This window comes from Zalophus californianus, chromosome 3 (assembly GCF_009762305.2).
Source record: "Zalophus californianus isolate mZalCal1 chromosome 3, mZalCal1.pri.v2, whole genome shotgun sequence".
Classification (NCBI taxonomy): domain Eukaryota; kingdom Metazoa; phylum Chordata; class Mammalia; order Carnivora; family Otariidae; genus Zalophus; species Zalophus californianus.
In genome coordinates, this window is record NC_045597.1 from 16777292 (window position 1) to 16804007 (window position 26716).

At 39.3% G+C, this 26716-nt stretch overlaps 1 protein-coding gene across 1 annotated transcript in view; it reads right to left on the reverse strand.

Annotated features, from left to right (window-relative positions):
- The window catches only part of GPC6 (glypican 6), a 1077716-nt gene that overhangs the window by 789065 nt on the left and 261935 nt on the right, over window positions 1–26716 (reverse strand). Inside the window, exon 2 of the mRNA XM_027590888.2 lies at window positions 12812–12970. Within this exon, the coding sequence (XP_027446689.1) occupies window positions 12812–12970 (159 nt within the window). The remainder of the gene's footprint in view (window positions 1–12811; window positions 12971–26716) is intronic.

The following is a 26716-nucleotide window of genomic DNA, read 5'->3' on the forward strand; positions in this document are numbered from 1 at the left end:
ATGAAATATAACATAATGTGAAATTTAACAATTTCAAATACAAATCTGATTTTGAAATTGCCACCAGACGTTATCATGAAAAAATTTCAGCAAAATAACTAATTTCATATGTGAAGGTATAGTACATGGCAGGGCCTCACGGGATGTATCAAATTAATGTTCATTTTCATAATCAGATGAACCATCTAACAATTGTTGTGATGATAAGAGTTAGACATATTCACTGTAGTGAGGAACCTGAAAAGTAGAATAACAGAAGGAGAGTCTATGCCTAAACATACTATTCCTCACAAATCACCATGGAAATAACATTTAGCAGCCCTTCAGGTAAATAATTCTTACACATAGACCATATATGAATCATACTCAGTCACAGATGCCTGGAAGTTTACTACTTAAAAACATTATTATACAGATACACACACTAAAGAAAATGAGGAATCAACTGACTGCATTTTGTTTTCGAATCCACACGCCTATTGTCTGTCATCAATTAAACAGAACCAACCCCAGAGAGTAATCTTTGTTAGCTATTGTTCAATGGGGATTTTAACTTTCATCTACATAACTTCGAAATCAACAGTCAATTAAATTATTATAATGAAAAGACGTAAGAGCACCCGCTGATTTTCCAAGAACAGACTGTTTTCCACTTTGTTAACTAACTCACGGACCTTGCTACTGGTTCTTACTCCTCTCTTAGTCACACATCCTTCGTTCCACAACTGTATCCCTCTTGAGTCCCCACGTCTGTGCCTTTCAGCTACAGGTCCACATCCTTCCAGATCAATGTCCAATTCCTTCGTAACTTTGAAGGCAGTTTTCATTCTGTCTTTTCACAAAGTCACTCACGGTTCTCTCATCATGAAATAATTTCATTCCTTTCTAATATTTTATCTGTATTTTCACGCATGGTACTAACCAGTATTACAGTTCTTTATGCTCTTGTCTGAGTGGCTCTGTGGGACGGTCAGCTTCTTAGGGACAAGAACAGAAGCACATGATGAGGATGAAGAGCAGGAGACAGCCACCATAAATTAAATCCTCACTTTTTGTCAGACACGTGTTGGGCCCCTTATGCACATTTTCAAAACTACAATTATTACACTCATTTTGAAAAGAGAAAACATGAAACCCAAAGAGTTCAAGAAACTTCCCAGGTCACTTTGTCAATGAACTGTAAATTCTGCATTTGAAATCCAGTTTCTGACTCCAGGGCCTGAACTGTTTACCTGACCTTTCTGTTTATTTGTTTTGAATAGAACTTGGCAGGATGTCATGAGCAAAGTAGACCCTTCCCCAAATATGGGGAATGAATGAGTGAATTAAGAAAATATATTGAGTGGAGGGCGCCTGGGTGGCTCAGTTGGTTAAGCAACTGTCTTCGGCTCAGGTCATGATCCTGGAGTCCCGCATCGGGCTCCCTGCTCGGCGGGGAGTCTGCTTCTCCCTCTGACCCTCTTCCCTCTCATGCTCTTTATCTCTCACTATCTCTCTCTCAGATAAATAATAAATAAAATCTTAAAAAAAAGAAAATATATTGAGTGTATTAGGCACCTATAATCTACATGGAGAAAAAAAAGAGATTTCTGATTTAGAAGCAGCCAAGAGAAAAAACAATCTCAAACATTTTTTAAAAACGTGCCTAAACTTTTGGGGAATGTATTTAGCAATTTAAAAATAGACAATGCTAATATTAAATAAAATTGGCTCCACAATTCCTTCAACTGCAGAATACAATCGAGTTTTATGCACTAGAGACTAGCTAAACCTTGAAACTGAAAGCAGGTTGTGCCTGAGGTCTAGTCCTTGGTTTGTAGGGAGACTTGGAATGCTCCAGGCCTGACAATAGCCTCAGAAGCCATTTCCCTTCCTGAAATGTTTTGAGCACAACAGAGAGAGAGAGAGAGAGAGAGAACACTTATAGATGACCTAATGATAACTGGGCCAAGTTGGTAGAACTGTGAACTATTGTTCAAGAAGGGCATTAAAAGTGTTCATGTTGTTTTTCCTTCATTCTCTATTTTCCATAAATTCTTTCATGGGAGGATTCATTTGAAGTATTCCCTTGACCTATTCTTTAATATAAACCATGATTTATTGCATCATATAAATCTTTAGCACTATGTTGTCCTAATTTGAAAGGGCTTCTACGGGTACTCTAAATCAAGACCATCAACTCAATCACAGTAAAAGTGGTCCAAAAACATTGACAAAATGTTACAAAGTATGGGGGGGAATATTATCCCCAGAAAAATAGAAAATCCCCTCCCTCTTACAGAGACTTGGTTTCTAATTTTCATTTTGTATTTATGAACAATGAAACACAGAAATTGAAAGTTCCAATTTATTTTATTTTTCAGAAGTTATTTGAATAAATTTTCATGAGAAGCCATACACTGATTATTATTACATTTTTACCTCAGTGTCCTGACATCCCAGGTTTGGTTTCTGCAACCCGCCCCCCTCCCCCAGACATAAATTTAAAGAAACTTTAAATCTTTTAAAACTTTCAAGTTACTCAAATTTTCTACAAAAAGCATATGTTAATTTAGAATCAGAAAATGCTACTAAAAAAGGTTATTAAAAAATTTACATGGCTCCAAAACCATCATCCAAGCAAAAACTAAAAACTAAAATAAAAATAACAAAATAACAAATGACATGAAGAAATTAAAATGCATTTTATAGATTGTGAAAAATATCTGTTAGGTCCTATGAACTAGAAAATAAAAGAGAAAAAAAATTTGTAGTTCACAAATATTTTAAAAATTCAAATGAAGTATAATTTTGATCTGCAAAAAATCAAATGAGTTCTGGACCTTGAGCGTAACTCGTCAAAATCAGAGGCAAAAAAAGAGGCTTGTTTAATGTATAAAACACATTGTTTGATGAGCAATAGGTGCTTAAATCCTTTCTAACACAGTGGGGACCTTTTATTGGCAGATCTTAAACTGACCCCAATATTTAATGTGATAGAGCAAAGATTTAAAAACCTCTGGCATCTTTCTGTGCCCTACATTATGTCCTGATAATTGACCTCTCAATTCCACTGAAACCAGGATATTGAAAAAACTACCTGTTTCAGAAATGTGGGAGGCTTAAGCTAAATAATTCTGAGTCCCATCCAGACCAAAGCATCAAAATTTCCTGGTACTCCAGGTGACTCAGGTGCATCTGAACCTCTCCTTATTCTCACACACACACACACACACACACACACACACACACACACACACACAGTCGTCAAAAAGCAGGATGAGTATGTTCTTCTCTTTCCACGTGTGTGTGGAGTGTGTGTATGAAAGAGAAAACACACTCACCCTGCTTTTGGAGGTAAGGACAACTCCCTTCACTCTTAAATAAAGACTGTCTTTGCTCTGGGAATCTAAAATTAGTTCCATTCAATCCACTGGAATAAATGATGCTGAAATCAAATATGACTTCCAGGTTTATAGACCCTAAATGTGAATAGATAACTAGAATGCAAAGCTTCCCATTTTCTTCTGTCATATTTATATTGAAACCGAAGTACTTCACGTGACCAGTGTGTGCCCTTGGGTCTGCGCAGGCTGATGCCATAGTCGGACAATACCACACTATTAAATATGCTCCATATTAAGTCAAGCAGAGGAAGATAAAATAGAAATAGGAGACCTAATCCCTACACTCAGAGAGCTCAGACTTCAACAGGGACGAGGCAATTGATCATACTTTTTTAAAAGAACACTAAATAAGTAAAAATGAGCAGGTATCAATTACATAAACACTGAGAAGGAGACAGAAGGGTTGAGGGAACCAGAGTCTATAATGACCACAGCACACTTCCTCTAAGAGGAGAAAATATGCCAAGAAATCTTCAGAAATTAAAAAAAATATATATGTGGAGAACGACAATTTCTTCAAACACGAAAAGGCCTTGGAAGCCCAATTCCCTGTTATCTTACTTCAAAGTTTGCTTTTCATTTTCAAGGTGCTGGGATTCAATTAAACCACTAGGTAAGGAGGAAACAGCATGAAGATCATGTATACTACTATATATAGTCATCCCCAAAACAATATTGTCCATTTAATGACTATAACAAACCTTCTGAAAGAATAATAAATGGAAAATTCTGAAGCTGTATTGAGTGATTTCTAAAAATTTCTCAGAGCGCTGTGAACTCTGCAGGCTTAGCTGGTTCCTGACTCTACCTCCACGTTTGGTTCAGTATTCTCTTCCTATCCCATGGAATACTTGGAACCCGATGGAATTAATTGCTTAGGCAAGCTGTTTTTCCCTTTTAATTTGCTAAAACGCCAAGCTCACGTAGGCGTTGTCATTCAACTAAAAATCACGGGGTAACTACTGAGCAATATAGAAATGTTATTCATAATGTACTTATAATAGACATTTCACATTTTCTTCTGAATCTTGCCAAATTTTGTGCATGAACAGTATGCTTGCCATGGTGTCCGTGTATCTTCTAAACAAGAGTTCAACGGTTTGAATCACACTTAATAGATTTTTTAACAAGCCCGTTCATGTGGATAAACTAGAGATGCCATTTCTAGCCAAAGAATAATAAAATGCTGGGTGGAAGCAGAAGCTAAGTAGTCTCAGCCTGAGTTAAAAATCCCTGTAAGTTCTGTCCATCTCTGCAATTTGAAAATGGTATGTTCCGTGTAATTTACTATTGTGAAATACACAGGACATGAGAGAGACAATATCTGCTGACATTGTTGTGTATCTAGAATGGATTCATGAACTAAAAATCTTCCATCCTGTATATGCTCAAGTCAGTTATCTCCTTTTCGTTATAGAATTGTAGAAACCATACATACATGAGAATATTATAATAAACCCTCACGGACTCATCGACTGAAGTCAGTCAGTATTATCACTTTCTTACCTATTTTGTTCCTTCCATGCGCCCACCTCAGGGACTCCCATCAGGACAGGGTATGTCATTTCAGATTTTCCCCTGAATCGTTTTCTTCTAAACCTTAGAACTCTCAAAGCACATAAATGCTTCTTATGCCTTTACCATGTTATTTGTCTGAAAAGGGCAAACCATGTTGTCTCAGCAAAAGAGAAAGCACATTTTTATTCCAATTCCCTATGATGAAGGAAAGTCAAGAGTCTTGATATGAAATCCCAGTTAGAGTGGGTGACTCATACTGTTTCCCACTGCACATCACCCCTAACTAGAGATAATGAATTTTCCATTATCATTACGCACACCATGCAGTGGAACCAGTCTACACTGAGCTGAATGTTCTCAGGTTTGAAGACAAAAATGTTTCCACTGAGCTCTCATTTACACCACCATTAAATATGTTTTTTAATTTTCATTAAAATAAGAAAATCAGTTTTCTCTATTCAGTGGCAGATCAATTTAACTGAAATAAAATTTCTCCTGTAATTTACCCATACTTACTCAAAGGATTAGTGAGCCCCTGTCAGGGAGCAGATACTTGTCTGCTCATTAACATTCATGACCAAGAACCCTTCTGGTAGGGCTGGTTTCAGCATCTGATAGAGCAATACTTAAAAGAAATTGGCTTGTCTGTGAAACAGCTGCTCGGCAAAGCCACCATGCAAGGGAATTGGTGATAATAATATGATAATATTACAACTACACTGGGAGCATAATGTGTTTTAAGTTACTTTGAGCTGTGTGGTGGGGGTCTAAGAATTAGAAAAAGATTGGTAGTACATCACAGAGGATATGAGGCTGTGTATCAGCAGTGTGCTTCATTAGTTTTGAATGATCTGTCCAAAGAGCAGAATAAAAAAAAGAAAAAAATGAAGGGAAGGGAAGGGAGGAAAGGAGGAAGGGAGGAAGGGAGGGAGGGAAGGAAGGAAGGAGGAAGGAAGCAAGGAAGGAAGCAAAGGGGGGAATTGGGGAGGGAGGGAAGGGAAGGAGGGAGAAAGAAATGGAGGACAAATTTCACTTGTACAAAGATCTGGGTTTTCCATGCTTTGCATTTAAAGGACCCCTAGCATGGATCATCTATTCCAACATTGTGCAGAAGCAAGGCATTTGTGATGTGTAAATCTGTTCACTGGTTCTGCCACAGTTGAAATCCCTGGTTAGCCGATACTTATTTTTGGAAAGTCTGCCCTTTGGGAAAATTGGCAGATTACTTTCCAGTGATAGTACGACTGTTTCCAATTTCTAAGCCCAATTCAGCACACTGTGATTTCCAGAGGTGTGTCCTTCAGATAAAGGCCTAGCAAAATTAAAGGAGGTACTCAGCTAATTAGTTTGTAAGAAAATTAATATGATAACCCTTATGAATTATAGTTAGCTTGTTATTCTGTACAGTGAACAAGGGTACTAATAGCTTAAGAAATAGAAATATCACATCTATTTATTCTTGAATAACATCATGGAAGTGGTATGTGAGCGCATGTTTGGTTATGTGTGCATTTGTCACTGTGCTAGGATATAGAAGGTAGTGGTATATCAGGTACGTCAGTGCGCTTTATTTATCCCTCTTGAATTCCTAGAGAATCCACCAAAACAACAAGGAACAAACCACCCAATGTGGAACATAAAATATTGTTTCAAGAATAGCAGGAGGAGTCTCCATTGATGTTGGAAATGACCAGGAGACTTGCTTTGACCAACAGAACCTGGGAATAGAGTGTGCCTATCCTAGTTTAGGCAATAAAGGGCATCATGTCTCCGCTATGAACCTTAGTGTTCTAAACTCCAAGATGAGAAGAAAATCACCAAGACAGACTGTTGCCCCCAAAAGAACAGTGAAATCTAGAACAGATCAGACCAAATCATAGTTTAGAGCCAACAGGAGCAGGGCATAGACCAGAAGAGCCAAATTCAAGGGGACAATCCAAAGATGCACTGAGGAAAAATAAATGCTTCTTGTTTATGGCCTGAAATTTTGTTGTTGTTTCTTACAAAACAATAGAAGACTGATACAGGACTAGAACGTTTCTATAGAATATCTACATAACAGATGCACGCTAAAGGTCAGTAAATGAACAGTGTCACAAAACATCAATAGTAAATATATTTATGACCTATCCCAAGAACTTTGTGGACATGCACACAAAATCTCTGGTGCCTCTGTCCCCTCCTGCCCATCTTTAACTAATACAAACAATTCATCCTTTAAGGGCTCTGTCAGTCCCCTCTTCTAAAAGTCTTCTTTGACGCCTCTAAGTTCAACACTTTATTCCCCCTTTCTGTCTCCAATGGACTTCTACCATCTGATAGAGCCAATCCTGCCTTCTTTACTGTTGGTTTTATACTTACATCTCCCCCACAAGGTAAGGTAAACATCACGACAGACTGTGAACATAGTTTGGTCATTATTAGTTGTCTTTTATCTACTACACCCCTGGTTAAGTATCTTCTATATAGAAGGTTCTGAATAAATGTTTCCAAACGGAAATCACACACAAGTGCACATGCACACACACACCCCACCCATGTGATGGGAGATATAGAAGATTCTACTACCATGTGGAAAACTACTTAGCAGTTTTTCCTTTTCAAGGAAGAGTTTTCCCTGGGAAAATTAGATGATATTTTACAGAGATCATTACATTATTGTCATCTCCACAGTATATAGACGAGAAATGATATTTAAAAAGAAAACATAAGCAGATTTGCAGCATAAAAATATTATGTCGTTGTGTATAAATTATTTCCATGTTCAGTAAAATGAGAGTTCTGAGAGTGTTACTATAGAATAAGTTCTTCAGAAGAATGGAAATTACTGTTCAACCTTTTTTTTTTTTTTTTTTTGCTTTTAAAAATGTACTTGCTGCCAGAATCTCTGGACAAATGTATATCATTAAAATGCATAAATAAAAACCAGAAAGGAAAGTAAAATAATAAGACCAAGAAGAATAAACTAAACAAATAAAAACCTCATATTGAGCTTCAAATGTGAATAAATTTCAGCTCAAATAAATCTGAAGAAAAAAATAAGCAAAATAAAATATCCCTTCAACTAAATTTTCCTGTCTCTGAATAATCCATATTTCATACACATTCCTAGAGAATAGGGTGCTAGTACCCACATTAAGACAGAAGCTACCAGGGCTTTGTGAGATAAAAATATATAACATGGCTTAACTGATTCAATAACATTTTTGCACAAAACACTCATTCCCCTTTAACTGAGGGTCAACTTCTGACTGAACACTATTCCTGCCTTTTCCGAAAATGTAGCTAGAGTCTTTCCCCACCAGTATCACCATTGCCTTGTTAAGGGAATATCAATAATTCTGAGCCAGCGTCCACTCGAAACAAATAAAAGCTTAGTTAGAATTTCAAGCAAATGTCAAGTTCCTCTCCCATTACTCTTTATAAGTCTGATGTAAGTCAAGAGTATTACGCTACAGTCTTGGTTTCATTCTTCTTGGTAGAAACTTGGCAAATGGCTTACCCTCTCTAGGCCCCAGGTTCCTTGGAGGCGAGACTATATTTAGGTGGGTAATTCTCTTTGTTAAGCATTAAAAAATGTCCCATTCCACTTGTCTCTGAAAGACATCATCACATCCTCTTATGATCACTGGGACAGGGCAGACGCGAGAGACAGATGAATAGGTGTTGCTGTTTGTGAAACCTTAGCACCCTGGGGGTTTGGAAAGCACAGGATAGTTTAAAGGGTCCTGAGGGTAAAGAGCAGGGCTTGAGGTGTGCTCGGCTTAGGACTCAATGCTGAGTCTCCCACCAAATAGCCCTGCGACTCTGCACTGTGGTTCGCTTTGGTCTCTAGCTTAACATCTGTAAAGGGTGAGGAACAGGGCCAGGTGTTGCCCTAGTATTACTATGACTAATATCAGAGTGTTTCATTGTTGTCTATTTTCCTAGAATCCTAACACATTAGCCACTTAGTAGTATGACTGAGGCTGCGATTTAGACACAAATTTGACAGGTCAGAGGGTCACTACACACAACAATATTGGGAAAAGGAGTGAGTGGGTGCATGAAGATGTCCCTCCCTATTTTTCACATTTTTCTATGAGTTGCTTATTGGTTTTGCACGCTTCCGGCTGCCTGGGTATTTGGCATAGGTGAGACAGGGAGAAGTAAAGGCTTACGTAATGCTGTGATCATCCTGCCAGGTGTTCCTGGATGGTCTTCATGATGTAACCCCTGGAGCGTGACAGAAAGTCTGGGCTTGGCTACAGAGCAAATTGAGTGCAACCCTGTATAGTTCTGAGGAAATCTTTGCAAGCTAGGCCCCCGTCAGCAAGGTAATGGGCTTGCAGGGCTAGATAATGGAGCCAGAGGTGGAGATTTGGCCAGAGAAAGGAAGGAAAAAAAAAGAACTAACCAAAACCTTGTGAGACACTTGGAAAAGTACCAGTGCCAAGTGTATAAACTATTATTTTATATACCTTCATCATAACATTTCAATCCTATGTTTAAAAAGAAAAAGAAAGCGACTCAGTCATAAGAAAATTCTCTGCCAAAGAACGAGAATGTCTGCAATTGATATTATATTTTTTTTTCAATTTATTGCCTCTCAGCCACAAATTTTAGGGCTAATGGAGGTATGAAGCCAAACTTGTCCATTTAGGAAACGTGGGGAAGAATTCATATTAATTCAGGTTTAGCTTCTGAGCACCCAATGAATAGTTAGAATTTTATACAGAGTTTCTTCTAAATATTACCAAAGATATTAATAAAAACTGGAAAGAATATGGCAATAAACAGAATGCTACGTTAAGGGGCGCCTGGGTGGCTCAGTCGTTAGGCGTCTGCCTTCAGCTCAGGTCGGGATCTCAGGGTCCTGGGATCGAGCCCCACATCGGGCTCCCTGCTCCACGGGAAGCCTGCTTCTCCCTCCCCCACTCCCCCTGCTTGTGTTCCCTCTCTCGTTGTGTCTCTCTCTGTCAAATAAATAAATAAAATCTTAAAAAAAGAGAATGTTACATTAAGGTTTTTGGAATTTCAAATTTTAGGAGTCATCTCTGCCACAAAATGAAAAGCTAAATGGAATCAAAACATTTCTAGTACAGTAAGGAAAGCAACAACTGTAGACTAATGACTAACAGTGACTGAATTTAGCCTCCCTGAATAGGGTTTGGACTGAATCATATGTATCAGGTGCAAAATAATTGCTCCTGTACTTAATGAAAATAGGAAAGGGAGTGGTCACCTTCTCATGGAATACAGTTATGTATATAATACAGCTAACTAAAACATGCAAAATCCAGATGACAAGTCAAGATCCCTAAGAAAGTGGGACTGGAGTCAGAAACGCAAAATGGACACTTTGGATCAAGGGACCCTGGCAAGAATGCAAAATGACTCACAGAATGGGAAGCTACTAAAAATAAACAAGTCTTTCAGAGCACCACTGATTTTATCTGGGAAAATAAAACTCAGAGGGTAACATTCCACAGCTGATCCTAGATAGTTCTGTGCTCATACCAACTTGATACTCATCAATGAGTAAGTTTTGTTTTTTGTTTTTTAAACTAAGGGAAAAAAATGGAAAGCTGCCCACATGAATGCACGCCTGTTCCTGAAAGGCGACTCAGCAGGATCTCCTTCATGGGATAAGAAGATAAGTCATACAACTGTGCAGCTGACCTTCTCGAAACTGCCTAAACAAACAGCAGAACTTCTAATGGTAAATTTTAAATTTACATATTTTCTTAATTTTTTTTTTTTTTAAGACCGAGCTCTTCAAAAGCTGAGCTCACCGGGATCACATTTTGAGTTTTAAAAATAAGGCTGGCTGAAAGCTTCCTTGAAAAAAAAAAATCTCAACTTCTCCCCATCCCAGCCTAATGCAGCGAGATGCACTATGAGGAAAAGAATTCATCACCCCCCATGTCAGATCTAATCTTAACAAAAATCAGTGTCCTGTCAAACCCACGGACATAATACCCCAAAGTACATTAAAACAATTTAAAACACATCTGGAGAGAGGGAGACAGAGAGACAGAGAGACAGAGAGAGAGAGAGATGGAGAGAGGTTTCTTTAGTAAGACAATGAGATGAGTTCAAGGACTCTGAATCCACAGATTAATATTAAAAGTCATTGAGATGAGCATACAAGTACCTTGTTCTGTCCTTTTGAATGACTTTACACATTTAAAAAAAAATCAATCAACTCCCCATAAAACTACCTTACATGAAATATTTTTTTTTAAAGATTTTATTTATTTATTTGAGAGAGAGAGAGAGAGAGAAGCAGACTCCCCACTGAGTGGGGAGCCCGATGCGGGACTTGATCCCGGGACTCCAGGATCATGACCTGAGCCAAAGGCAGTCGCTTAACCAACTGAGCCACCCAGGCGCCCTTACATGAAATATTTTTATTGAAAGGAATACACAGTGTGTGTCATGAATGGTGCCCCAGAATTATTTCCCCGCAATTTTGGAGTACAGCTTAATAAAGGCACAAGAATCATTTTCCAAAGACAGGTAAAAGTCAAGAGCACCAGGTCTCTCTCCCTGCTTTCTGTAACAAATGATAAGGTGTCTAAATCTGCCTCCATCTGAAGTGATACATTACTGTTCCTCAAACCTAGAGCCCCTTCAGGGGCTCCTGAATGTCACTGGATTTGTAATCTGTCAATCAAGGGGAACAACTAAGTACTCCCTGGTTTCATTCAAGGAAACAACATTCACAGCATCACCTCTAAGTAAGGAATTACTTTCGTACACATCCACATATAAAGTTGAACACAGAGGAAGAGGCAGAGGAAGAAGGTGCAGATGTTGAGATACTCGGCAGAAAAGATGAAGTCCCACTGACTGCCATGGAAGATGTCACATCCCCTTAAGCACTGAAAACACTGCCAGGTGGACCTGTCTTTCAGAATTCAGAGGGCTGACTTGAATGAAATTGGTGTTGCTATAATAGTTTCAAGCAGCAGTGAAGCAGAACATTTTACCAACTACAGAGAACAGAAAAAGGAAAATCAAAACTTCGGCAAGCCTTTTCTAAACCGGCTCTATGGTGCATTGTCCAGAGAGGATGAGGCAGGTCTCCTGCCCCATGACAACTCAGTGTGACCCAACGGTACAAGGAAGGGTCACCGCGATTGGCGAGTCTGGTTGACAATGAGCCCCAGGAAACACATTCCTTTCTTAGAGCACTAAAGACTACACAACCATCTAAGCATATGAACTTCATCACTATCATTATTAATTCAGTGTACAAAAATCAAGTTGCTTTTGAATAACTGTTTTTCTGAAGTTCGAATGAGAAAATTCAATGCTGAAAGCCTAGTAATAATTGCTTTCACTCTTTGTGCTTTCTCCTACAAAATGTTTATTTAACAAATAGAATATAGAAAGGAATCAGGAAATCAATAGAGTATTTAAACCTTACACAGAATGCACTGTCACGGCAATGCAAAATGTGGCTAGATTCTTGGAGGAGCAAACTCTGAAATAAAGGAGTCCGTGTCAGTAGCACTTAAAACAAGTCTGTCTTCTTGAAAGCGTTGTTATATTTCAAATAATTTTAAATGACATTTAATTATTTTAAAGAAAATCCCCAGATGAAAAATTAAGACAAGCTATGATGTGACAAAACCTGAATTAGAATCACTCTAATCATGAAAAATTAAGCTAAATCTTTCAGAATAAATCTCACAGGCAGACCACAAATTCAAAACAGCTCTTTGTTAACTCGGGCTGGTCTAAGATATTACTACAAAAGTTGTCAAGAACGCTCATGCTTTTTCTAAAAATAGACCAAGTTATATAAATGTTTAAGAAGGAAAGAAAAGCTCCTGCTTAAAAAAATGTTTTTCATGGAAGGCCGAGATTCTCAGAAAGGCACCCCCAGAACAGAGTGAAGCAGAAACTGTCCCACCTACCGTCAAACTTCTTGTGCCTGGACACGAATGTGGTGCGTACAAAATGGCTTGTCTCTTCCACGAGGTTCTCAAACTCGAGTTTGCTTTGCTGGCTTAATTTGTCTTCCATTTCTGTGGTGCAGCATGTATATTCTTGAGGGCAGATTCTTAAGTGTTCCCCTGCAATGAGAAGGTAAACGTCAGGATGGGATGATAGGGACTTCGGGGAATTTGCTTCTCCAACATTCCCCTCAAATCCTGGGGCATCTGGTCCAGCAACCCTTTGGGCCAGCACCGTGACCATATCTGGGCCTCAGTGGACTTAACATCCCAAGCATTCACAACTTCAGCTGAACCTGATGTTGTGGTCTGAACGTTTGTGTCCCTCCAAATTCATATGCTGAAATCTTGACATGCAAGGTGATGGTATTAGGATCTGGGGCCTTTGGGAGGTGATGAGGTCATGATTGGAAGTAGTGCTCTTATAAAACAGCCCTCAGAGAGCTAGCTTGTGCCTTGGACACATGAGGATGTAGCAAAATGGTGTCTGGGAACCAGGGAGCGGGCCCTCACCACACACGGAATCTACTCGTGCCATGATCTTGGACTTCCCAGCCCCCCAGAAGTAGGAGAAATAAATGCCTTTTGTTTATAAGCCACCCAGTTTACGTTATTTCTGTTACAGAAGCCCAAACAGACTAAGACACCTGATATTTAGTCCCTGCCATGGAAGGGAAAGTATATTGAAGACCTCAGAAGACCACGACAATGTCCCTGCTTTTATTTGAAATGTGCCAAGTGGCGCCAGGTGACAAGAGATATAATACAGTTACAAGTGTGCTTGTCTTTGGAAACCTCCAGTAGCACACAAGATGCTCAGTCCCATCACCGCAGTCCATGTGACAGCAAGGGCAAGACAAGATGGGGATCATTCCTTGTGTTCTGTCTCTGCCTGTCCGTCTGTCAGAATGCATCAGTTTTGCTCGCGGGGAAAGTGAGTGTGTTTTCAATGGCAGGTCTCATGTGGCACACAATCCCTCAGTTGACAATTCTTGTCAGAGAGGAAATGTTCTCCTGCAAGGAGGAAGGCACTGAGGGGTTTAATTAATGCTTACGTTCTATGGAAATGTAAAGTAAAAGGTAATGAAAGTCATGTACTTAATTCACAGTCTTTATCTCTGGATACACCAGAACACTTCCTTTGGCAATATTGCTTTCTTCAGCGCTATTTGCAAGGAGGAACCAAACCTCTGCTTCATGACCTTAAAATAGACTGTTAATGCATAAAATATGCATTTCCCATTGAGGCAGCTCTGTTAATGTCATAATGTTTGGTGGAGCCTGTGGAAGGAAGAAGAAAAATCCACCCAACATCTTGGTAAGTAGGAACAACAAATTGCCCCTGGGATCAAAGTCACCGTAGGACACTGAAATCCAAATGCACGAAGTACTTGACGTGGTGATTAAAATTCATTTATAATGCTTAATGGTACTTATATAAAATTATGTCCTGCGACCTGTGTGAAGTATAGGGTGTTTCATGTTTATGTCGTTGGATGCTTTAGTGCCTACTTAAAACAACCCCAGAATAAAAATTGACCAGAACTGTGTACCAAAGTTAGATCTTATATAATTCCTGGAAGGAAGGGAGACCATAAAATATCATATGTATATTTTTTTAGAAAGGAAATGAAAATGCATTGTACTTGAGAGTGATAAATACCAAATTCAAGGTAACAGTTCCCTTCCAGGAGAAATTAGGATTTGAGAGCGTACTCAAATACTTTTATCCATAATCTTTTATTTCCTAAGTTGTTTGATGGATGCATGATGGTTATCATACTATTACCTTTGCTTTTTCTGTACATTGAAAATATTTTGTAACAAAAACTTGGAAAGGTGTCATTAAATAAGCAGTAGCCACTACAGCTGTGCTAGAGAGGAGAACAGGGGGTAGGTATTAAGAAAGAAAAACAGGCTGCCCTTGACATTCAGAAGCCAGTCTGGCAACTCACAGCTAGGTCATGATAGTCTATTACACCTAAACAATCTCACAGAAATGCCAATCCCAGACAAAATTACTCCGAGACCATGATAAAGGAGACAAAGCAAAGCCACTTCAAAATTTTGCCTAAGCACACACAAAAACAAGGCCCTATGTCATCCAAAAAGTACTGAACATCTCCTTTCTGAGGCAAAATGAATGTACTTCCTTACCATTTACAGACTGATCTTTATACTACTCTCCCTCCTTTTTGATCATTTATTGAGATACCTTTTTATAGATTTACCTCTCCTTACTGAAAGCATCCAATCGAGGCTGAAGCCCTGCCTCTCTGAACCCTCCTCCAAGCCAACCAACAAAACTCCAAGTCCTATAATCAATTCTTTCAAAGTCCCTCTGACTGAGAAACCCCGTGGTTCTCCGTGGTGTATTCTTGCTTGAGGATAAGTGACATCTTATTCAACTACAGGTGTGTTCCTAATAGATTCTCATCTGAAGGTACTGACGATACCAAAATGGGGACGTATAGAACAATATGAATTTTCAGATTTTTCTCCAAGTCATTCTGATACTCCCATCCCAGTAAAAAAGCAGAGTTCTAGAGGTTAAGACACTGGTAAAGAATAAAAGTGGCTTTATCAAAAGCAAATGGCCTACAAATCTCTAATTTACTTTTTATAAAATATAAATCTAACTGATAAGGACAAAACTCTGTATCCACATTGAATAGATATTTAGCATTAACGATTCTGCATAATGTTCCCTTCTCTGAGTGGTTATAAACCATTTCCAAAAATCTCCCTATTCTATTTCCCACCCTACTGTGTGCAAATGGAATGTCCATTTCTCAAGATTTACTACTTCAGGGCTGCCTTCTACTTCTGAATCATTACAAATGAGTTTTCAGCAAAATGCATTGGACTTTTGGTGACTAGCTGATCAAAAGAGAATAAACATTTTATGACCTGAGGGAAATAACTGTATCTGGGATATTTGGGGAAGAAACGCCATGGATCTACATTCATGAAATTAGATTGGATTGGAAGCACTGTAATCTCCAATCACTCCAAGAAAATCAGTATTTTATGTTGAGTGATAAATAAAAACAGGAAGATACTTCTTCATGGGACAACTTCATTTTTTTTAAGATTTTATTTATTTATTTGAGAGAGACAGAGAGCGAGTGTGGGAAGGAGGAGGGAAGAGGACAAGAGAGAGGGAGAAGCAGGCTCCCCGCCGAGCAGGGAGCCCGACGTGGGGCTCCATCCCAGGACCCTGGGACCATGACCTGAGCTGAAGGCAGATGCTTAACTGACTGAGCCACTCAGGTGGCCCCACAGGACAACTTTAAACCAAACTTACTGTGTGTGTGTGTGTGTGTGTGTGTGTGTGTGTATAGGGTAATAAGGCACACGTAAGCAGCTGCCATTCTGATTCAATGCATTATTAGATATTTTCTAGAACTGGAAGTGTCCTCAAGAACTCAACACCTTCATGCAGGCCCAGGCAGAGAGATAACTAGAGACATGGAGAGACAGACATAAACAAACACAGAGAAAGTGAAGAGTGTTTCAGAATCCTGCTGTTCAATATTCCATGCAAAGTACTCGTTAGAGTGTCTAGAGAGAGATCATGCTGATGTCCCTGAGCATACAGCATCTGGGGTTGTGAAACGCGTGGTTGAATCAAGGCTGAGCCTTGTTTTCTTTCTAACATACGCTAGATAAGAAGGTTGTGGAAGAATGGACACACTGAAGTACAGTTCCTTTCTCCCCCAATCTGAGGTCCCTGATATTTGTCAAAGCAACCTGGTCACTTCAAATGGCCAGAAAGACTTAGGACAACTGCACGATTTGTTTTGACTATGTTTGTTCATTTATTTTGGTTTTGGCCCTAGTACAGGGGTTTGTAAACCATGGCCTCTGGGCCAAATCTGGCCCACCATCTGTATTTGCACACCCTGAGAACAAAATGGTTGGGGAAAAATATCAAAAGAATGATATTTTGTACTATATGAAATTCAAATTCAATTGTCCATAACTAACATTTTATCAGAAGACAGGCCCACCTCTTCATTTATGCATCAGCTGTGGCTCTTTTAGTGAGCAAACACTACAGCAGTCATAAGAAAGACCACAGGGACCTTCCGCTTGAATACTTACACTCTGAAATCATACGTGGCAGCTGCTCTACCACATAAAGAGTTAGTTCTAGCCCTTCCTGTTCCAATTTGCCCAAATGACAGGAATGTGAAACTTTTCTCAGCTTATGAACATCGTGCTTCCTAACAGGAGTATTTGATATAATAATGAGATGCTTCCAAAGTGGTAACTTATGAAGGAGAAGAAAGTGTTGTCCTTTACAAGCTTCCCACACACTCTCTCAAATTCCCTCAGGTTCTCTATGTTATTTATTACATAATTAGATACAACATTTAGCTCAACAGGAGTGCCGCTAAATACCTCCAAGATCGCTAATATTAAACATACTAAAATAGTTCATTCCAGGAGACCAGGATAAGAGACCATAAATGCAAAAACTGTGGGAATGAAAATAATGACGACCGCACCTTCACTCGTCAAACATTTATTGAAACCTGTGCGCAACTCAGGATGATAGGTTCATGTCCATCAAGATCAGGCACAGGGTCATGCCATCAGCTTACAAAGGTGCATGCTTTTTTGGGGCACGTGCTGTTCATGCAGGTGAATTCCCAGGTTCCTGCTTTTTTGTAGAACTCTCCACTAGCTGTACTGTCAACAAGGGAAATGACAGAAGTGGGAGAAGGGAGTTCCACCAGGAAGTGAGAGACTGAGCTCACTCAGGGACATACAGTCAGGCTATAAAACTGTCATCTGTTTTCGAAGAAAGAAGCCATGGGCTCTTCCTCCCTTTACATGCCTCTTTGAACTGCATGTCACTCTTTACAATATCTTTTCCCAAATGCCTGCCCAGATGTTTGTTTTCACTCCAAGACACAGAGGTGACAGGAGAAATGTGATTCTGCCAAATTGCGCTCCCTCCAGGGATGGCCCTGGGTCTGAAAACCGCCAGGAGTCGACTTGGTGAGTGGCAAGAGCAGGAGACAGGAGGACCTCGTTAACCACAGAAGCCAGCCTCTGTGGGTCTGCTGCAGCAGACTCCCTGCCCTCGGAGGTGACACAGGGGGACCTCAGAATGCACATCCCAAACAAACAACCAAGATGAAGTGCCCCAGATGCATCACATTTCACAGACTAGAGCTTTTAGAGAGGTTTGGAGTGTGCAGGGAAATTACTAACCTTACCTTTCCTAAAAGGTAGGTAGGAAATCAAAAACTAACAAGGGCAAAGAAGATGGCAAGATCTCACACAGCAGAGCACTTTAATTTCTGAACCTCCAAATTCCACTTGATGACAGTGCGATATTTGCTCTGGACTTGGCCCTCTTGAGTGTGTGTGGTCTACGCCAGAGTGCTCTCATCCTTGAACTCTTAAAATACCCACTGTCAATTAGCCATGTCTGGTACCAAGCTAAGTCTCCTCCTCTTTCAATGTGTCGCCTCAAATAACCATTCCGTTTGTTCATCTAGTGCCTAGGAAGTTGACTGGAGCAAATAATCTAAGGAAACAGGCTTAGGGACATAAAAAACTCTAGAACAAGTGAACTTTTAACTAGAGTTTCTGATAGCTGAAATAATTTAAATTGGAGTTAATAGTCCTAGACTGTTTTCAGTCTCATAAAGCTCCTCTACAAGCTAATCAGGAGTGGCAGAAAATAGGAAAGCAATAGTTTTTAAATGTATGTTCTAGTTCATTTCTCTAAGTTCACATTCCCAAAACCTCCGAAAAAGCACTTCATCAACATTTTTCAGCGTGAAGTGTTATTACAAATGATCCTTTCATATCTTTAAGGGCTGCTCTTTAGCAGAGTTGTTCACTACCATAATCAGAATGTTCAAACGTACACGCAAGATTTTAAGATTCAATTAATGTTCTACTTCAGCAGATCTTATCCCTCAAATAACCTATATTAGTGTCACCCTTTGATGTTGTCAATTTCCCAATAAAGACTTTAAATACTAATTCTTTTAGTTATAAAATGTTCACTCAGTATTTTGCAAAATTCCTTTGGAGGGAACTTCATAAGTAATTGTGTAAATCTGTTCCAACAAGTGCACAGAGAGGATTTCAAACATGTTATGAAGACCTTTCCTTTCCTACTTCTTTGAGAATAAGACTCATCAAGTTTGTATTTCAATATAAACTTTTCATATCGAAAGTAGTCAAATGATAACAAAATCTCTTCAACATTCAAAATGTTAATTTGTTGGTCTCAAGAGAGTTCTTCAAGAATTAAGACCAATAAAGAAATCTTGTTCTCATTATTTCTGTATTTCAGACTCAAACTAAAAGTTATATAAGCACAGAAAACTTCAATTATACTCTCTAAATATTTTATTTATTTATTCATGAGAGACAGAGAGAGAGAGAGAAAGAGAGAGAGAGGCAGAGGGAGAAGCAGGCTCCCAAGGAGGAGGGAGCCCGATGCGGAACTCGATCCCAGGACCCTGGGATCATGATCTGAGCTGAAGGCAGACGCTTAACCATCTGAGCCACCCAGGCGCCCTTCAATTATACTCTCTAGGTATCTCAGAAAAAGATAAGCAAAATGCCAAGGCAAAGATAAGAATCCCCAATTCCCCATCTCCCCTCCCGTTGCAAGGTACACCTTCTGTCTGCCCAACAGTTATGAGCACTCCCTGTATGTCAGGCACTGTGAAGTACGTATTTTTACTGTCTTTATTTTACAAACTAGGAAACAGAATTGTAGATTAGGTAGCTTAATCTTCAAGCTAGAAAAGATCTGTCTCCAAAGCTCATCCTTATAACCACTCTAACTTGTGACAAGATTCACTGGCCACAGCAGCAGACTGAGAGACATCATAGAATATCTTAAATTTCCAGAGAAACTTGACGTGTAGGAAACTGCACAAACTATGGGAAGTAGCTGAAGTTTCAACATCAAATTTTACTACATTCCTTCAGTGACATCCTATCTTTATGAAGCTGGTTTTTTTTTGTTGTTGTTAATTTTCCTTAGTTTCCTTAATGTTCACACGGGTAGCATATGAAAATCAGCATGGAACAGGAAATGAAATTGGTGATGTCTAATTCAAGTGTAGGCTTTGAGGAGTTGTGTGCTGCCCAATAGTAAACAGTTGTGACTATTTAAGAATTAAATTTTCAGAACGTTCCTATAATGTATATGTAATGTTTACAAATGGCTACTAGCTCCTTATGAGAATAATTCTTAATTGTTCAGATTTAAGAAGAAATGGCTAGTACTTCTTCTAGCCTAGGGGAGTCATGGAAAAAAATATTCCTGAGGCAGTACAAGAATTTTGTGTCCAGTGGCTAGTACCAGTAACATAGAGAAACACGCATTACCGTGCTGCTATGAAGGTATTTTGTAGATGTGGTTAAGACATATGACTTGAAGTAAAAAAATAATACTTTCAATAGTGTGGGTGGGCCTTACCCAATCAGTTGAAAGCCCTTATGAGCAAAAACTAAGGTTTCTTTGAGAAGAAGAAATTTTGTTTTAAGACTACAGCATTGACTCTTGAGTTTTCAGCCTGCCAGCCCCATCACATTGCTGGAGTCAATTCCCTAAAAAAGACATGTGAATGTGTGTGTGTGTGTGTGTGTGTGTGTGTGTGTGTGTGTGTGTGTGTCTTATTGGTTCTGCTACTCTGCAGAATCCTGACACTAAGGACTCCATGAACAGAGAACGTATGGGAACCTCTGTACTAGCTCCCAGTGCATCTATAAGGGTGCTCATCACAATTGCCATGCTTATCTGTATTACCCAAAGTTTAGCACCATTGCTTACTCTTTTTTTGCCCCTTTCAGTGCCTATCAATTCCAGTATCTGAGATATTATACATGGAATCAGTGTTGTGTTGGTAAACGTTTAACTACTAGCTCTCCAGTTTTGAGGAGGAGCCCTGATTTATAGAGTTTGCCAATTCTCATAGTATGAATACTCCTCCATGGCTGATTTCTAGCTATCAAAATGATGTTCCTAGATGTTGAGGTCTGAAAGGCTATGCAGCATGATAGAAACCTTCAATAAAAAAGATCTAGAGGGAACATACCTAAACATAATAAAGGCATTATTTGAAAAACAGCAAACATCATATTCATCCAACACCACACACACACACACACACACACACACACACACACACAGAAGAATATTACTCAGCCACCAAAAAGAATGAAATCTTACCATTTGCAACCACGTGCATGGAGGAGTTAGACAGTATTATGCTAAGCATAATAAGTCAGACAGAAAAAGATAAATACCGTAGGACTTCACTCATCTGCAGAATATAAGAAACAAAACAAATGAGCAAAGGGGGAAAAAGATAGAGAGAGAGAAAGACTAACCAAGAAACAGACTTTTAACTGATGGTTACTAGAGAGGAGGTGGGGGGAGGGGGTGATGGGTGAAACAGGTGAAGGGGATTAAGAGTACACTTATGATGAGCACTGAGTAATGTACAGAATTGTTGAATCACTGTATTGTACACCTGAAACTAATGTAACACTGTATGTTAACTCTGCTGGAATTAAAAACTTAATTAAAAAAAGAAAAGTCGTGGAGCAGCACACCATCACATTAACATTTCCTCCATACAGCTACAAAAGACCCCAAGAGTACAACTAATAGTGAAATGATTAGAAAGTGATGAGTTTTAAGTATTTATTACTTTGGTTTTCAATATAATTTATTTAACTGCAAATTATACAATTTAATAATGGCTGTGCTAAGGGACACCTGGGTGGCTCAGTCAGTTGAGCATCTGACCCTTGATCTCAGCTCAGGTCTTGATCTCTGGGTCCTAAATTCAAGCCCCATGTTAGGCTCCACACCTAGCGTGTTGCCTACTTTAAAAAAAACAAACAGGGGCGCCTGGGTGGCTCAGTTGGTTAGGCGACTGCCTTCGGCTCAGGTCATGATCCTGGAGTCCCGGGATCGAGTCCCGCATCGGGCTCCCTGCTCAGCGGGGAGTCTGCTTCTCCCTCTGACCCTCTTCCCTCTCGTGCTCCCTATCTCTCATTCTCTCTCTCTCAAATAAATAAATAAAATCTTTAAAAAAATAAAATAAAATAAAATAAATAAAAAAACAAACAAACAAACAAAATGAATAAATAAACAAATAAAATAATGGCTGTGCTTAAGCACAGGCTCACAAAATTCTTGGAAATTGTAATAATCTGTTCTTACAAGCTGGAATGTGCTAATGCACCACTACCTGAAGCTAAATGTACTGTATATTGTTAATTGGCTTCTTCTTTCAATTAGTTGGGTTCCCGAATTCAATTAAAAAGCCCCTAGACCAACAGAATCTGCCATTTCCACTACCTACATTTAGATCTATGGGTCTATTTGCCTCAAAGGAAAATTGGTTCTTCACCGTCATTTCTGACTGCCAAGGTAGAGTGAGGAGTTCCCCGGAGAGAGATGAGGAGGAGTGCGATAAAAGGATTAGTTGTTTTAAGAATGGCAGACAGTGTGGACCATGGTTAAACTGTATGTTTAAAGGAAAAGTCACTACTAGTGACAAGCAAGGCTATCATCCAGCAAGGTGAGCCAAGGTGATTGACCCATGTTTTGCAATTTTCAGTCGCAGACTGTTGCCACTATTCCAGGACTCAGGGAGAGAGTGGAGAGGGAAACTGTTACCTGTGCTACTGTTACAAAAGACCTAAGGTTCATTATACCATAGCCACCTGCTCATACCCACTGCTACTATGCCCGTAACCAGTAATTATGAGCCCTGTCTTGTTTACTTTTGAAGTGTTCATTGCATTTAGCATAGCTATTTGCACATGGAAGGTTTTATAATAAATGCTGAATCGGATGCATCTGACTCTTTGTCTCTTTGATCATTCATTCATCCATTCCCTTCTTTAATCACCACATAACACACAAGCAGCAGGTTATGCTTGGTGCTAAGGGACAAGAAGCTTAGAATTCAGCTTGGGGAGGTGCACCTATGTGCTAAGGTCCAACTTATAGAAAAGCACATTATCCTCACCATCTGCACAACTCCCAGACTCTCATGACTCTTACAGGAACAATGGTAATTTTAGGAGCTCTTTGATTGTAGCTTGCCTACTTGATTTCTAGACAAGAGTAGTATCGCCCATCTATCCAAGTTTCAATAACAAGCAGGAACATTCAAGTAGAGGTTTCACCTGTTTCTTTTGCTTCACCCCAGCTCAAGTATCTTTCAAACTGGAGGACCTAAAACCATTTAGCAGGTGTTCACAAAGCACTCATGTTTCAATTTTATAGAGTATTTCAGAGCTTATCATATGAATTAAGGTAAGTGTTTCTTGTGAAAGTTTTGCTACCATTGTGTATATTATGTATGCATTAGGTTGTGATAAACAATGTTATTTCTTATAGCAGTTTGTGGGCAAAAATTGGGAAGCCAAAGTTTGCTATTGTGTGTAAGTGATGACAGAAAGGGCAAAGAGCCCACTTACTAATGCATATCTGTGAAACCATAAATAGCCAGCACTCCTTTAGAAAGGTTGGACTGATTTTATGCATGTTTTCTTCTTCAATCTTGTCATGATGTCTTGCCTGGAAGAATTCTTAGAGATGTCTAATCTTTACCATGCTTCCTAAAAATTTTTACACAGGCTTATTTTCCACTTGTGTTTCATAAACATGCTGTCTCAGGACCCATAAGACTGTCTAATTGCTAACCTAGAACGGGGGATTTAAGTAGCATTCATAAAGGTGTTTCAAGCTTCACTCCTGCTCACAATTCATTTGCCATTTGTCTTAGAAACTGTCCAAAACTTCATATTCAACTGTTCAAATATGTCTATAAGCCTGCAGCCTGAACGGCATCTTTATGAGCAGGCTTGGTCAGATCCAGTTAAGCTGCTCTGACGCGGCTTTGCCAAATCCAGGCAAACAGTAACTCACCAGGTCTCTGTGACCTTCTGCAAGTCAACTGACCAGAGTTGCTGACTTACGACTTTCTCTTCCTTTCACCCATATTGCATAAATCAAACCAACTGCTTCCGATAAGTTCAACCACAGATGATGATCAATTTCAAGTTTATTGCAGTTGTAACCCCCCACACGTCTTTGCTTACTCGAAGTTTAACCATTCTTACAATTGAATTTGGTGATCCTGTGGTGATATACAATAAACCAATTTACAAAGTGCTTGCTTTGACCCTGATAACAGCAGATCAGCATTCTTACTAATTATATGACAGCTCACTTGCAAATTTAGGATTTACTGTTCAAAGCCCAATGGCTGTAAACAAGTGCAGAACAATTCAGTAAAGGGGCCGAGGCCAGGTGAGAGTGATTAAGAGCCTAATCAAACTGAACTGCATGTAAGCCTTCATGAAAAATTATTTTTCTTCCCCATAAAACACTGCAATTTTAGTAGGCATCCATAAAACCATGATTGCAACTCTGATCATATCATACAGAATAAAGTAATAAAAGGCAAGGTGGTTAGAAATGTTTCAAGATCTATGGTATAGTCTACAAGTGTATATTTCCTTAATTGTCTGCCTCCATGACAATGAAACTCCATAATATCTAACCTTTTACAACTCCTAGAGCCATTAATTTATAATAATTACTCTAATTCCCACTAATCATTTAAGATAGATACCCATAGGTAAATATCACTCAGTCTCTATATCACAGATGAGTGATAGGAGGTCCACAGAAGGGAGATAGTCCTTTTCCCCTGGCATCTCATTTCCAATTAATAAAGGGCAAGAGGTCTCTTTCTAAAATTTGTGTATGTGGTTCCAGATTTTTAAATGATACTACGTCAAATGCTATAATAAATCCCAGCACCCTTTCCAACCTGAGCTTTAAAATGTCAGTGTGCATGTGGCAACAATATAGTCAAGCATTACTATTCCAAAACTTGTGATTCAAGCTCAGCCATATAGTTTTAAACCAAGATAACTGTAGAGCCTCAGAAGAGACTGGAACAAAAACTCTCCTGAAATTAAAGCATATATCCCTACATCCTTAAAAGAGAAAAGAAAGGCCACATTGAATTTTAAAGAACACACTGTGCAAAGATGATTGAAAATCATTTGACATATAATATTTGAAAAGAATGCCTTTTTTTAAACTTAAATCTCAATAGGAATACAAACTTAATACTTAAGGGGCACTAGGAGTAATCACAGCATTTTCTTCTTCATAATCTCTCTTTGGGATATATTTCTTAGACTGCTTCAAAGAAGGCAGAATCGATGGTCACTTATATCCTATAATGCAGATGAGAATCATGTGTAGCTTTGCTTTCACTAAGCACTTAAAATCCCTATGTCCAAAATAAGTGCTTAAGTCAATATCATTTAACCCAAGGAAATACTTGATTTATCAGATTGGCTCTTTCAGAATAAGACGTTAGTGTTAAGTCTCTCAAGTCAGGCCCTGGTTTTGATGAAAAGGCTAGAGGGTGATGCCATTCTAATTTCGGGGTGCCGATGCTGCTCCGGAAAGTTCACTTTAGCCTATGTCTATGCATCCCCTCATAGTTGTCATTACAAGCTACACACTCTGTGGCTAGACTCCCTAAATTCAATGTATTAGGGGAAGACAAAATATACATAAAGATATGTGTAGACAATTAATAGAACACAAAGAAGCTAAAGGTCCAACTTAGCCCAATTTATAATATATGATCTGATTTACTGAGTTTGTCTTCAGGACTTCTGCATAGTTCCTCGAGTAGTAAGTATTTGGGGCTCACACTCTTCATCCTTGAAAAGCCCCCTGAATTTAAAGAACTTCTCCTCCAAGAAACTCGCACTGATCAACTTAGTTGAGGTTAATCTACCTGTTCCACATAACGGTATTCCCTGCGATCTGTGTATTCATGATGGTGTTCATTCCAATGTATTTGAATTGAAGTTATTTATGAAGAAGTCTGTATTTCCATTCATCTCTTGCTACTCTCCTTCTTGAGACACGTGCCAAGCAGAACTCTTGGCAGCACAAACTTATTATGCTCAATTATACTCTCGACCTTGGCAATGCTATTCTCTCTACACGGACAGCTATGAGAGCTTCTCCTCCACCCCTCTACTCTCCCCCTCTGTCTCTCTTCTTATCCTTCAGTCTCAGCCTCAACACCACTTCTCCTGAGCCTTCGCAGATCCTCAAGTCTAGGTAAGGTGCCACTCCACTTGTTGCTGTCTCATTAGCTCTGCACATGGCCTTTCCTTACAAGTATCCCTACGCTGCAAGGACCAGCCTATCCAGTCATGTCTTCCACAGGAGCACAGCCCAATTGAGGGCCAGGACTGAGATTTGTTCATCAACAGCACCCTCACTGCCTAGCTTAGTGCCTGGCCCATAATGATGCTCTCTATATTCTGGTCCAGCCAAGAAAGGAAATAAAAATGAATTGATACAATGATGCAAGTAGTAGCCTTTGCACTCAGTAGAATACAAGGAGAATATTAGGTTTACTCAGAAACAACTAATTGTAGAGAAAGACCGCTGAATCACGGCATATCCAGGAGAAGGCAACAAAACTGGTGAGGAGCCAGTAACTCTGATATGCAAACACAAAGTCTGTCATGTTCTTCTGATTGACTGGAATTCAAACCATCTTTTAAAAATAAGTAATTTCAAATCCCATGACATTCCTTTAAAGAAACCTACTGGTAGCCTAACTATCCATACACATATTTTTTAAAAAGAATATAACACCCTGACTATAATATAAAAGAGCCATGTTGGGTGCCTGGGTGGCTCAGTTGGTTGAGCGACTGTCTTCGGCTCAGGTCATGATCCTGGAGTCCTGGGATCGGGTCCCGCATCGGGCTCCCTGCTCGGTGGGCAGTCTGCTTCTCCCTCTG